The sequence below is a fragment of the Ranitomeya variabilis genome, chromosome 5 (genome assembly GCF_051348905.1).
Source record: "Ranitomeya variabilis isolate aRanVar5 chromosome 5, aRanVar5.hap1, whole genome shotgun sequence".
Classification (NCBI taxonomy): domain Eukaryota; kingdom Metazoa; phylum Chordata; class Amphibia; order Anura; family Dendrobatidae; genus Ranitomeya; species Ranitomeya variabilis.
The window spans coordinates 407,351,909-407,367,203 of NC_135236.1; the positions used below are offsets into that span (position 1 = coordinate 407,351,909).

At 42.5% G+C, this 15,295-nt stretch overlaps 1 protein-coding gene across 2 annotated transcripts in view; it reads right to left on the reverse strand.

The window, feature by feature from the left end:
• Positions 1 to 15,295, reverse strand: part of PUS7L (pseudouridine synthase 7 like) — a 55,221-nt gene that overhangs the window by 25,722 nt on the left and 14,204 nt on the right. The window contains exons 1-6 of one of the 2 annotated variants that reach the window (XM_077265127.1): positions 12,313 to 12,341; positions 9,895 to 10,778; positions 9,612 to 9,771; positions 9,225 to 9,420; positions 6,773 to 6,871; positions 2,411 to 2,492 (exon numbers count right to left, since the gene is read on the reverse strand). In XM_077265127.1, coding sequence (XP_077121242.1) covers positions 2,411 to 2,492; positions 6,773 to 6,871; positions 9,225 to 9,420; positions 9,612 to 9,771; positions 9,895 to 10,778; positions 12,313 to 12,326 — 1,435 coding nt within the window. In that variant the 5' untranslated portion in view covers positions 12,327 to 12,341. Of the gene's footprint in view, positions 1 to 2,410; positions 2,493 to 6,772; positions 6,872 to 9,224; positions 9,421 to 9,611; positions 9,772 to 9,894; positions 10,779 to 12,312; positions 12,342 to 15,295 lie in introns of those variants that run through there. The other variant, XM_077265128.1, reaches the window with a different exon arrangement.

Sequence of the window (15,295 nt, forward strand, 5' to 3'; positions counted from 1 at the left end):
TTGCTGTTTTACAATATAGTAAAGAGGAACCACAGGGTATAAAGCATGCCCTCAGAAGAGGGGGAATATGATGACAGACAGCATAGTTGTAAGTGATTAGCAAAATAGACCTTACCTCCCAGTGTGTGGTGCCAAACCCCGAAGCGTGTTTCCGCACCTTTTGAGCACAACTGTATACGGGGATCTGCTAACAATTTTACCCCAAACACCCTTTCTATCAATGAGATGACCTCATTCCAAAATGGGTCTATCGGTCTACATTCTCACAACATATGCATCAAATGTGCCTCATCAATCCCACACCTAGGGCATTGCATCATGGCCATATCCTATCTTGTGTAAAAAGGTTGTAGTTTTGTGTTCTCTGTGAATTAACTATAGTTGAGAGAGCCTTTGGGTCTCACAGGGAGATAATATGGGAACAGATCCTAGAATCTCTCTCCATTGCTCCACTGATATAGGACCTACATCTGCCTCGCATTTAGCTTTAATGGTGCATGTCCACTGTCCGGATTGACGGCGCTTTGGACGGAACAGAAAACCAGCTCCGCCCCCTTCTGTATGGGCGGTGATTCCAGATGTGTTCATTGCACACATCCGGAATCGCCACACCCTATACATAGGGCCCTGTGATTTACCTCGCGGCGACGGAGCATCGCCACAAGGTAAACAGATATGCTGCATTCTAAAAAGACGCGCCACATGTCTGTAAATGCAGGGCAACCAGATGCGTGTTTGCTGGTTATAAGACCGATAACAGAGCCATGAGAGGGCTGGAATTTTGTTGGACAAAATTATGTTTTCAGTAACCCTATCTATCTACAAATGCAAATTTTTCATCTGATTTTATTCCACTTTTTTTGTGGCAGTATGATGAAAAAACAATTTTTGCAGTGTTTTTCTACAGTTTTCACAGCACGGCAGGGTTAAATCCTATCACTGCAGGTCTTGATTAAACGAACCTGCCTAGTTTTGACTAAGAACCAGGGCCTGTGTTCACTAGGTGGGTCAGTCTGCTGCATGTTGAGTCGTGTGTGCTGCTGGCAAGTGACCAGCCCATATGTGAGCTATTTGCTGGAGGAGAGACATGCCAGGGACTCTCTGAATGAAGACTGCCTGGGTGTTGTGAATTCTGCTTTTGGGTTCCCTCCGGTGGTAGTAGGTGGTAATGCAGTTGTCCCTGGGTTGCAGTCCTGGTCAGGTGTGTCTGCTGATTGCAGTTCTGACTGGGGTATTTAGGTGTGCAGGATTCACTAGTCCTTGCCAGTTGTCAATTGTTGTTGGGAGGTGTTGGACCTCTGCCTGGTTCCTCCTGCCTTTCTGCCAAATCAGCAAAGATAAGTGTCTGTTTTTTTTTCTGTGGCACACATGCTGTGTGCTTCACAATTCAGTGCTATTCTTTGTGTTTTCTTGTCCAGCTTAGATTGTGTCAGTATTTTCTCAGTCTTGTTGAATTCTCTGGAGTGGCAGATATACATTCCATGTCTTTAGTTAGATTGTGGAACTTTTTGTATTATCTGCTGTGGATATTTTTGGAAGGGTTTTAATACTGACCGCCTAGTAATCTGTCCTATCCTTTCCTATTTAGCTAGAGTGGCCTCTTTTGCTAAATCCTGTTTTCTACCTGCGTGTGTCTATTCTTCTCCTACTCACAGTCATTATTCGTGGGGGGCTGCCTATCCTTTGGGGGTCTGCTCTGAGGCAAGGTAGCATTCCTATTTCCATCTATAGGGGTATTTAGTCCCCCGGCTGTGTCGAGGTGTCTAGGGTTTGTTAGGCACACCCCACGGCTACTTCTAGTTGCGGTGTTAGTTCAGGATTTGCGGTCAGTACAGGTTCCACCGACTCCAGAGAAAGTTTCATGCGGCTCCAAGGTCACCAGATCATAACACCTGGGTCAGCTAGGAAGGTTGAGCAGTCTGTGTGTTGGAGCTGCAGAGAACTATGTGAAAGCTGCAGCCTGTTCAGTGTGAACTATGCCTAGGAATTATGCCTGCTTGGAGCTGGAACTCAGGCTGAAGGGGATATAGAGACTGGTGGGATCATACCTCTTCTGTATATGAAGTTTGCTTCAGTAGAAAGGACTCTAATCCGTTCTGGTGAGCCTGCACTGACATATGTACCCTTCTAAATGAACTATTTATTTGCGGTGACACCTTTGTGCCTAGAAGAGGCTGTTTTTTTTATGAAAGCAATATGCAAATTTTCTCTTCAGAGAGGAAGAGAACTAGAACTTTAGTGCAAATTCACTGTCAGATTCAGAGGTGAAATCCAAGTATAAGCCTTGAACATACTTGATTCAAATTTCTTTGACTAGTGTGTATTAGGTGTATAAATGTAAGCAGATACAAAAATACAGAAAATATTACATAAATAAGCATATTTTGCACACACTGTATTTAGTGCTTACCGGTTTGGGAAAAATATCTTTTTGCTTTATTTACTGGATCATCACCTTCTTCAGGGATAAAAAACAATTTGATAGCCTTTGTCTGGAAATTAAAGTTTTCATTTTAATGAATGGTCCATTATTATCAATTACACAGAATTAAAATGAAAACCAATTACTAAATAAATTAGATGACTTTGTAACTGGAGAACTACAGAATCTGTTGTACAGCTTTAGACACTGTGAAACATACCCATATTTACGAAGTAGCACCTCCTTCCGCTTTTTTGAACATAAAATATAAAAAGACTTTTTATAAGATGCAATGTCAGACTAAATTCAGAACTCAACAAAGTACATTCATTACAATTATGATATTCAATGAATGCAGATCTAATGGCACAACAAAACCATCAATAAAAAGTCTGATCTAACAAAAACATTACTATTATGTATTTTACTCTCTTATACAGCACCATTAATTCCACAGCACTTTACAGAGATCACCATCACTGTCCCCATTGGGGATAACAATCTAAATTCCCTTTCAGTATGTCTTTGGAGTGTAGAAGGAACCCGGAGGAAAACCAGACATGGGGCGGTCATACAAACTCTTTACAAATGTTGTTCTTGGTGGGATTGGAACCCAGGACTCCAGCGCTGCAAGCAGGGCTGTGGAGCCTGAGTCAGAGTCAGTGTTCATTTTCTTAGAGTCAGAGTTGGTATAAAACGGACCGACTTAGACTCCTAAAATATATAATAAATTGAGTACAGTAGTTCAATGCAGTATGAGATGAATGTTTTTATAACAATTTGGGAAAGTTCTGAAATGTCCTATAAATGTCTGCTCTGTTCTTGATCTAAGGATCTAGGCTTTTAGTTGAGATGAATCTGTGTAGCTCTTAAGTCCATGCTCAGTAGTGAAGCTCCTCTCCCAGTGCTGTGGAGTCGGACTCACAGAGTCAGGAGTTGGAGTCAGGGAAAATGTGGAGTCGGAAGTCTGGCTTCACGACTCCACAGCCCTTGGTGGAGTGCTAACCACTGAGCCACACTGTTCATCTATTTGGATGTGTTCTGCATACATAATTTTGCAACCTAATCCAAGTTTCAGATTTTTTTCTTGTGGGAGTGTCCCTACATGCTGGATATGAGGTCTGTGTATATCCATGATACTGCTGTCTGCACTTGCTTACATGTAACATCAAAGCTCCAGTAATATACATTCTCCTGCATGTGCTTTCCTCCTTGTCTCTAGCCTGTTTTCTCTACTCTACATAAGGTCTCCTTCACACATATGTGTCTCTGATATGTGTGGTAACAGTTTCCACACGTACCGGAGACACTTACACATGTAGACCCGTTATAATCTATTGGTCTGGGCACATGCATGTGTGTTCACACAAACCGTGTGCAAAACACGTAGTCATGTCCGTTTACTCCGGCAGCACGGTCCGTAAAACGTCCCGTACACCTGCTTACTGATGACACACTGATGACATCTGTGTGTCATCAGTGTGACACGTACCAGCGCCTGGGTAAAGCAGTACAATTAGCGCTATTCCCAGTCGCCGAGTGCTGAATACAGCTCTCATCATTGTTGCCTGGTCTCCCTCCGATCAGTGAGACCAGGCGACGCTGATGGGAGCTGGAGTCAGCACTCACTGACTGTGTATAGCGTATGTAAAATAAATAATTCAATTTAAAAACGGTGTGAGGTCCCCCTTCATTTTCAAAACCAGCTGAGGGAAACCTGGCAGCTGGGGGCTGATGTTAATATTCTGGGAGAGGCCAGTAGCCATAAAGGTTCTCAAGCTAATAATATCAGCTCATGTCTGTTTGCTTAGCCATTAGTAGATATTATAGGGGAGACCCTCTCCAAAAAATTATGTGGAGTCGCCCCTTTATTTACTTACCACCAAAGGCTAAACAGACAGTTGTGGGCTGACAGTAATGGTCTAGGAAGGGGCCATGCTTATTGCCCCCTCCCAGACTAAGAACATCATCCCTCAGCCGCTCCAGAAATGGCGCATCCATTAGGTGCTCCAAATCTGGAGCTTAGCCTCTGCTCTTCCCACTTGACCTGGTGCGGTGGCAAATAGGATAATAGTTGTGGGGTTGATGTCAGCTGTTTTATGTTCGCTGACATCAAGCCCATGGGTTAGTAATAAAGAAGTGTCTATCAGACACCCCCACTACTAACCCCATAGTCCAATTTAATAAAGACACAGAAAGAGTAAGGCTCTTTAATTGAAATAAACACCCATTTATTCAACAAAAAATAAAAAAGTAAAGTTATACTCACCTTTATGTGTCAGGACTCTGAACATTTTTTACCTTTTGTGCATTACTGCCCTTTTCCAACATGGCGTCTTTGGTCTCATGTGCACTTGTCTTCCTGCTATAAAACTCCACCCGAGCCTTCAGTCTGTGCTAGATTATTCTGCTTTGCATCCAGCTCCTGATTACTCCCTGGCCTTGCACCTGCTCCTGTGAACATGTGTTGGAGATCCTGCCACTCTGCTCTGAGTTCCTGCTGCATACACCAGTGTTCAGTAATCCTCCTTCATCTGCTGCTCGTGGTACTTCCATCTGCATTTGCTGGACATGTAAGCAGTTTGCTGCTCTGCAAAACCTGAGACTATTAACCAGGCCTCCCTGGTTGAGCTAAGATATGATTTGAACTGCCTTATAAGCATCTCTATCTGTGTCTGGACTAAGTCAAGGATCTATTCGTGTCAAGTTTCCTCAAGAATAACTGTGCTTCATAGACTTTCTGTTTGTTTGCATCTACCTCTAAAGTTTCCTATAGACTGCTGAGCTGTGTTTATTATTTGCACCAAGTGTTGTGGACTTGAGTTTCTCTCTGCACCTGTTTGGATCACCATGTGATAATATAAACTTTACCACTTATAAAACTGTGTCCTGTTGTCTTGTTCCACGCAAAGAGTCTCCTGAATTGTCCCCTATAATTATTACATTATGCTAATAACCCATTAACGCCCATGTCCCAAGAAGATCTGGATGGTTTGGTGGGAGTTTACATCAGTGACCCAACTGCTCACCTCACCAGCAGGAACACATTGAGCTGAGTGTGAGAAGTGCTGCCTGTGACCGGCAGTCACCTTAATGATGTCATTACCGGTTGCATGCAGGCGTGTTCTCATGCTCAGCTCACTTTTTCAGCTGGCGTGGTGAGCGGTCGCATCACTGATGTGACTGCTCACCATACTATCCGGATCGTTGTGGGACATGGGCATTAATGGATTATTGGTGGAAAGGTGAGTATAACTTTTCTTTTTTCTTGAATAAATGGATAAAAGTGGGTGTGAGAAGTTTTTATTTCAAATAAAGGACTTTACTCTGGCTGTTTATTAAAATATGACTATGGGGTTTGTAATGGAGGCATTTGATAAACACTTCTCCATTACTAACCTATGGGCTTGATGTCAGCTGACAATTAAAAGCTGACATCAACCCCACAACTATTACCCCACTTGCACCAGGGCAAGTGGGAAGAGGCTAAGTGCCAGATTTGGATGCATCTAATGCATGCGCCATTTCTGAGGCTGCTGAGGGCTGATGTTCTTAGTCTGGGAGCAGGCCAATATCCATGGCCCCTTCCTAGGCTATTAATATCAGCCCACAGCTGTCTGTTTAGCCTTTGCTGGTTAGTAGATATAAGAGTACTCCACATCATTTTTTTTTTTGTGGGGGAGAGGGTGATCTCACTATAATAAACAGTAAAGCCTAAGCAAGCAGCTCTGAGCTGTTATTAATAGCATAGGCACCTTTATGGCTATTGCCCCCTTGCCAGAATATTAACATCAGCTCCCAGCCATTGGCTTTCAAACAGATGATTAGGAAAATGAAGGGAACCCCACGCCGTTTTTTTTTTAAATTTAATTTATTCATGCAATACACTGACGGCCGTGCTGACTACAAGTTTCATCAGTGTTGCCAGGGAGACTAGGTGACATTGATGAATGTTGCATTCTTCATTCGGCGCCTAGGAACAGCACTATATGTACTGCTTTTCCCTGGCGCCGGTACGTGTCACATTGATACAGCACATGGATGGCACACAGATGTCACAATTATGACACACATATGTAACACACAGACAGCACCAGTACTGTTTTTTCCAGTACCGGAAATATCAGGATGCATGAAAGAGGCCTAAGACTTTAAAAACGTTCGTCCATAGACTCTGGAGATATGGGTACAACTTCGCCCTTCCCTCCTGGTATGTCTGACACTGAGAGAAGGGAAGAGGGCGCATAGAGAGTTGTCAGGAGCATGAACTCTAATTTGCATCAGCTTTAAAAAAACAAAGAGCTAGGTAAAGGAGTTACAGAAATTCAACAGCAGCAAGATGGTACATACCATTTCTTCTTTCAGTAAAGCCAATCCAATTTTATGTGACTGCATATTTTGCCCTTTCCCAAATCTTTGTGGTCCATAATAGTTTATAAAGCCTCTTTTCTGAAATGATAGAAAGAAAAACAAAAGATATTCTGTAACACATACAACTGTAATGGCTTAGCAAATGTGATTTCATCCAAACAAAAGAGTTTTCATGTACCCCTTTGTGTTCTGGCCACTATTTGGAATTATTTCGAAGGCTTCAGAGATACTTAGTAAAATAATGTTCAATATGGCAATAAGACTAAATACAATTCTTCCATAGGAAAAGGAAAGGATATGTTTCCGGCACAATGACCAGTTAAAATGTAAAAAGTTTATTTGGACATGATTAAAATTAAAATAAAAACAATAAAAAGATTCCAATGAAACTTCAGTGTATCAAATATGCTAATAAGAAAGACATCATGTGAAAAAAGAGAAGGTCTTACTAAAAACACAAGTTAAAATTAAAACTGTAGCACTGCAAAAGTCTGTAAGTTATCCTTGGCTAAAGCAATCTGGACTACCAATTTAGGACTACCTAACCTAAACAAAAACTTTTGACAAATCTACACATTTTTGAGTTATATATAGTACTATACACAATATTTTTCTAATTCTACACACTATAAAAAAGTAAAACTATCTGCATCTCACTCAGTTATAAGTGACAGTCAAAAATAGACCAAAACACACTAGTCTCAAAACAATCCAATGAAAAAAATTTCAATGGCACTCACCAGGGGTTGTAAAATAATCAAAAAGTTTTTTTTCTCCATACACAAAGCAATGTTTCGACCTTCACAGTCTTTATCAAGCTTACAACCCCTGATGAGGGCTATTAAGATTTTGTTTCATTGGAGCTATCTAATGCTTTAGAAAGTCTTTTGTACCCCTCTCCTGGATTATAACTTTCACCAGTGAGATTCACTTGCTGTGTTGTAAGCTGTTTATGGACCATGACTATTGCTGTAAAATGTAATTTAGAAAATATCAGGAAAATCCTACTGGAGCAGCTAAACTTTATGGGGTCAATCACAATCACAATAAATAATGGCAGCTGTGTACTCACTACTATTTAACATGCATTTAAATGTGATTGACATCCCCAATTATAAGAGGGTGTTCACACTTCAACCTCTTCTTAGTTTTGCTAGTTTTATTTTCTCCCACAAAAGAATTTCAGTTTGTTTCTCAACGGATTTGTACATAAATTAAAGATGGAGAAAATTTTGAAATTATTCTTCTTGGTATGACTTTTTTACATGATCAAAATCTGGCATTTTAACAGGTAATTGTGGACTTTTTATATCCATTGTACATGATCCCAGATTGTGTAAATAAAAAAACAACTGCAGCAATATGTTTTCCGTTTCTTTTCTCATTTATCTCCAAATTTCTAGTTACAAACATTTTGTGTCGAAGTTGAAACTAAGAAAACTGAGCTGTTTACTACATGTGATAACTTAAGATGGGAGAATCGATTCGCAGGACTCTGGTCCATCGGCCTGTTTATCTCCTTACCTCTCAGCATTACTGGTTCTTCTTCTGCCTAGCCAGGCTTCAGCAATGTCTTCACTGTGGTGTGATGCACACACAATGCCACACCAGTCTGGAATAAAGAGCATGGAATGCCGAGAGGTAAGGAGATTCGGAGGCCTCTCATCCAGCAGAGACTTTAGAACTAGACGATACAACAGAGTCTTGTAAATTGAATCTCCCTTATCTAGTGATAACCAAAGTAGACCACAATGTAAGAAATGCCAACCTAAAAAAAGCCATGCCCAGCACCTATATAAATAACATCCTATAGAGATTGCCTAAATAATTATGCAAGACAACCTATACAAAAATGCAAAAATCACATGTACTTTACAGAATGTAGTAAAAAACAATAGCTTCCCTTATAAAGTGTACAAAGTGAAAATTAAATTGATAGAAATGGAGACCATCACTCTATAGGGGGCTAAAAATATCACACAATAATGGTATAAGGGAACAAAGAATATATTCATAAGCCCTCCTGCCTGGTACCAACATTGGAAAAGAACTGCACTAGCAAACAAGCTAACAAAAGCAGTGAAAATGCTATAAACAAAATATAACAACTGTGATAAGATAATATTGGACAGATGAAAATACATTTTCAAGCAACACTCAACTAAAAAAGTAATGTTGACTGAATGACTCCAGCGCAAGTTTATTCGTTTCTCTCAAGCGTTGTCAGGGGGGGAAAGAAAGTAGACTAAGGTAGATATTGGACTAGATTTACTACAATCAATTTCTCTACTGCAACTAGTAGAAGTAAACAGCAATGAAAGACCTTATAGTTTTTAATTACTATATTAACACTATTGCTCAATAATAGTTCTGTCAGAGTTATTATAAGTTAGAGATGTTAGAGAAAGTTCACTTGTGCCACTCAACATACCTTGACGTTATGAGCTGCCTCATCAACTCTCTTCTTCAGGTCTTCCGTTTTATCACAAATGTGACATCTTACGTCTCTCACAATAATGGTGAAATGGTTTCCACTTAACTGACCAAGATGTAAGTGCTGGTTAGTAGGGTGTACATTATAAATCTTCATCCCTTTTTTTTCTAGTAATCCTTCTGCTTCACGTAGCCTGAAGAAAAAATTCTAAACAGATAAATAGTGTAAAGTGACTGGAGCTTTAGCTATGTCGCATGTGATCTCGAGATCAAATTGCCGTAGACTAGACAATAAGGATTGCTGAAAGCATAATGTACATCTTGAAGTAATATTCTTCAGATTATCATATGCAAATAATATAGAAAAAGAAGAAAAATATTGCACCTCTCTGGAGTAACTTTCTTCACAACCACCGACTGGTACGTGATGGCTTTCTTATCTTTAATACCAGCATAGCTAAAGTCTGAAGGGAGGACTCCTAGTGAAGAGGCCAAGTATCCAAGAGCTTCTAGAGTTTCCAGGTTCTCTTTCTCAAGAGTAAAAGCTAAAAAAAAAATTAACATTTATATATTATAAAATAATGGAAAAAAATACACATTTTCCACTGAGAGAAAATTGACGATGTGGTCCTGCGTGATGAAAATCGCAGCAGCGGAGTAACTCCTACCTGTAAATATCTCAGCATTTTCCTCTGATCGGTGTCTCTTTCCAGATGAGCCCTTCCTCTCCCTGAATCTTACAGTTATGCACACTTTCTGCAGTCCATCAGCACCTTTCTCGGAAAAAGACTTGGTTTCTACCAGCTTCCCGAATTTTTTACTGATGAAATGATGCACAGATGTCCTATGTTCTTTACACACATCTGGAAGAAATGCAAACCTGGAGTCTTCTACTTTTGCATCTAAAAACGCAAAGAATTTGTCTGCTTCCTCTTCAGACGTCAGCAAGGAAAGCTCTTGGTAATCCTGGTTTGGTTTTACGAGAACCTCAGTGCTTCTGGTAAAAGTAAGGAGGAATGGGAATGTCTGACGCACAGCACTGTGGAGACTGGCTCTGACATTTTTGTCCGGAAATAGGCCCAAAGAAAGTTCACAATGCTCACCTCTGGATTCATTCGAATTGAAGGCAGATCTTACCGAGGAAGCAAAGTCAAAGAGGGACTCTTGTACATCTAGACACAACAAAGTGTTAAGCATGTTATATTGGTCTTCCTCACAACTGGGAAGCTCCTGATCCTCCAGAACATTATCAACTTTTTCAATCACAGCCTCACATTTATCACTGGAAGCTCCATCAGCTTTGTCTTTAGTCTTAGTAGGATTTGGGCAGAGTTTGGCTTTTTTGAGGTTTTGCTCATTACTTTGCTGTGTTTGTAATTCTTCAGTTACTCCCGTGTAGACTTCTGTAACGAGTTGACCAGTGACATCAATTTCTGTTACCACAAAGTCAGCTGGAGAATGTTTAATGGTTCCATAAAAGCCAGTGTGATCATTGATATAGGAAAGAGAGCCAAGGTCCAGGGGTCTTTCCTCCATTTTATTAATAAACAATCTAAAACCAGAAAAATAAAGTTAAGAATGATCGATAAATACTGAGAAATGCTAGTATATAGCCCTCACGTAAAAAGTTTTTTTTTAAATAAATTTGCATAGTGGTATCATGTGACTTAAGATCAGCATATGATTGGTTTGTATACCTGTATGTACTCACGTCATGTTAAAGCACCACTCCAGTGTTTTTTTTTTATTCCAATGCTGAAGTAGTGCCACTAACTTAAGATCCCTGCCGCTGCCTGTGTTTTCCCAAAAATAACACAGGGTCTTATATTTTTTGGACCGAAAAATGAGCTAGAGCTTATTTTCAGGGGGTGTCTTATATTTTTACATGAACTGTGCCACAGCAATTCGTGGATGTCTATACCATCAAGAAAAGCGGAATCAGGAAAAAAAGTATCCAGTTACCATACCGGTCTATGGTACAAGTAAAAATGTTAAACAGATGTACGGTATTCACAAATTAGGTATAGCCATGATTAAATCATAAAGTAGTCCTCTTGTTTTTAACCTTTTGTGATATTTAATACAAGTGATATCCTGTTATAATTTATTCATGGCTGTATATCATTTGATGAATACTCCACTCAGGGTTATTACAGTAATTTATATGGTCATTCCTTTCCCTATTTATTTGTTGTATGTGGTGCCATCTACTGGCTAAATACATACAGTATTTATAATTGAATTTCCATTTTTAAATGTATTATTCTCTATTTACTGTTTAGCCCCCAAAGTAAGCAGAATCCCCCCCCCCGACAAAAAAAAGAATTGCACTTACTAGACCCTAAAGGTACCGTCACACTAGGCGATATCGCCAGCGATCCGTGACGTTGCAGCGACCTGGATAGCGATATCGCTGTATTTGACACGCAGCAGCGATCTGGATCCCGCTGTGAAATTGCTGGTCGCTGCTAGAAGGTCTGCACTTTATTTGGTCGCTAGGTCGCCGTGTATCGCCGTGTTTGACAGCAAAAGCAAGGATACCAGCGATATTTTACACTGGTAACCAGGGTAAACATCGGGTTACTAAGCGCAGGGCCGCGCTTAGTAACCCGATGTTTACCCTGGTTACCAGCGTAAAAGTTAAAAAAACAAACAGCACATACTCACCAGCGCGTCCCCCAGCCTCTGCTTCCTGACACTGACTGAGCGCCGGCCCTAAACTGAAAGTGAAAGCACAGCGGTGACGTCACCGCTGTGCTGTTAGGGCCGGAGCTCAGTCAGTGTCAGGAAGCAGAGGCTGGGGGACGCGCTGGTGAGTATGTGCTGTTTGTTTTTTTAACTTTTACGCTGGTAACCAGGGTAAACATCGGGTTACTAAGCGCGGCCCTGCGCTTAGCAACCCGATGCTTACCCTGGTTACCCGGGGACCTCGGCATCGTTGGTCGCTGGAGAGCGGTCTGTGTGACAGCTCTCCAGCGACCAAACAGCGACGCTGCAGCGATCGACATCGCTGTCGCTATCGCTGCAGCTTCGCTAAATGTGACGGTACCTTAAACAATAGAGTTGGCAAGTGAATGGGCTCTCACACACAAATCTGCATCGCTGTCAGGTCTCCTTGCATTCACAGCAATTTGGCTCCCTCTGCTGGCCAGAAGCAGTATCACATGCGTTTCATCCCACCTGGGACTCATCGGGGATATAGCAGCCAGGATGGAGGATTCGGCTACATCAGGCAGTATATGTGGCACCCCAGGAGTCCGATTGCCACAGTGGCATTGCCTTCCTCTGGGGGGGGGGGGGTGATGCCATGCCTGGAAGCAAGAGGGATGCCCTTAGCAGGTAATACAATCAGCATGCAACACCTTTCCTGACTCCAGACTAGAAGGGGGAGCTCTAACCTGGTTTTCTGGGGAACTTCCCTATAAGTTCTGGTCTGGAGGCAGGGTTAGTTAGTGTTAGTCAGGGAGCAGACAGTGAAGGACGAAGAGGCAAGAAGTGAGGAGAATCTGTGGGATAAGAGCTGTGACTGAGTTCACCCCAGGACTGAGCGCCGAAGATTGGACACCGGAGTTCATGGCTGTGTGGGAACTGCAGATCCCGCAACCAAATCCAGAGGATAGGAGATTGCAGGCCTCCTGGCCCCACTGGACACCCGAAGGCACAGCAGCATACGAGAGCCCGGAGTCACCATGAGGGAGTGACACCTGGAACAGGCTCAAGCTGCCTGCCATGCGGGTAGTGTTTCTAAGGCCTCCAACCCCACGTGGCTACATGGATCCTGAATTGCTTCCAGGCTGCCAGGATCTCCATCACCAGCTGTGACTTGTGCCCTGGACTGCACCTGCAACCTGGGATTAAAGGTAAAGGAAACTGTAACCCTTGAGTCTTCTAGTTATTCCTGCACCCTCATTCCTGCACTCCAACGTACACCATCCCTCATAAACTGTTCTGGTAGCCCTGGGGCCCCCGCTCCACCTGTGGGGAGCAGAACCATCCCAGCTGCATCACCATCGTCCCCAGCGGTTCCTTTAAGCAGCGTCGGCCATCCCTGGCCGAGTACCACAGGTGGCGTCACTAATAATCCCCTTTTCCTATATAAACTTTAGTCCTTTCCATCATCCATCCCTTTTCATTGCACGCTCAGGACCACGGACCGGGTCACCGCTGCCGTGACCACCCCTTTAAGAACCGTCTGACCTGGTTTCCAAGTACCCCACGGCTCTAGTGGGTGTTGCATATACAAGGCCTCCTGTTGAGTATATGTCCCTAAAGTAGATCCATTTAAATAGGAAAGCTACCGGGCAATACCTCTATTTCCGGTCACCTGACTAATGGACCTCTTATGGGTGCAATGTAATCACTTTCACAATTGCTGCATTACTGGTCAGTGGACCGCAGAATTTGGTGACCCGCATGTGTCAAATCCAGCATGCAGGCACTGTTGGTGAAAAACGGGGGACCCCAAAGCATGATGAACCACATGTGCCACTTCTGGTGCGCCAGCAGTGTGGAACACCGCTGACCACATACATCACTTCAGTGCCGTTCCAGTGATAGTGCTGGCGGTTCTCCCAGGGCTCATGTGACTTTGTTATACCATGTGAAGAATACAGGTAATAAGAAGTCACTAATGAGGAGCTTCACTCACACTTCCTTCGGATGAACCTTGGATGTCCAAAGAAAGTGTGACAACTGCAGCCTATCAGCAGCCAATGACTGGCAGTAGTGCTTACGTCACATAACAATGTCACTCAAGCCCTGGGAGATTGGGAGTCGACATCGCTTGAAAGGTGGTGGGGTGGAAATCTAGTATGTAAGAAGGGCTAGTCTGAGTAGTGGACAAGGACAACCACTTTTAGGGGTCTAAGAACATAAACCGTGTAAGCTGAGTGTTCTTGTGTCAAGATGCAAATTGCCTCTTCTGAGAAAAAGAGGACTTAACTCTATAGCGCCACCTGTTGGAAGTAGCGATCCTACAAGTCACAATCAACCGTCTAACGAGTCGTGCAATATGACTTAGGATGAAAGCCAAATCAGTATCTCAATTCGCAGACAGGGATGTGATGCTAGAAGTGCGCCCTGAGCCACTGGACGCACGCCGGTACATCATCTACTGCAGTAACGCTGCTTTCCCGTATGCCATATTGGCAGGTGACATATTATGCACGTTACTAATCATATACAGACTTCCTTGAAAAAGGCAGAGTGTGCCGAAACGTTGGAATTTTGATGTCTGTTGTGGAGATCAGACTGAAAGAATCCATTGTGTCTTTCTCCTGAGACATCTGGCTTATATCAGGAAACTTAAGCAAAGTTGACATTTCCTTTTATGGACGCATTCCTTCTTGATATGGTAACCTTTTACCTACATACCAGAAGCTGTACCTTATCTCTAGTATAGACTGTTTTTGTAAAAGGATGTGAAATATGAGCGCTTGTGCGCATGTCTGTAAATGTATGACTCTTTTCTATATAAAGGAGGGGTAGAGTCCAGTGAGTCAGACGTGCTCCTGGGCTTCCCCTGTATATGATCACACAACCTTTTGTGCTGCGTGTCATTTCACTCGGATCCCTACCTCTAGTAAGCCAGGGACTGAGAAGGACTTAACATTTCTTTGGTGCACCGAACAGGGACTCGAGGTGAGAGTATTTGCTCGAGATTTACCTGCGGATACGGACAACGGAGATCTGGGATAATGGACGGCAAATGAACTGAAAAACCTGGCCAGGTAAGAGACATTATTAGTTCTCTTTTATCTGCCCTGTATTATCCGAAAGATCTCTATGAGCCGTGTCACGCTGGGTTAGTCTAGTAGTGAGTAGATACCTATAAAACTCGGGTTACCATATTGTATAGATTTATGAGTCCTGTCCCTGGCAGTGTGTGAACAGTGTGAAGGTTGTGGTATGTTGTGAAAGAAGAGCAAAAGTGCGTAGAAAAATAAGCCGAAATAGTTGGGGTATAAGCCTTATACACGGAAGTCAGCCTAACTGGGTCATGTGGTTGCGTCCTTCTGGGAGACCTCCGCCCATGCTTGACTCTCATTAAGTGCTTAACCTCCTTCATTT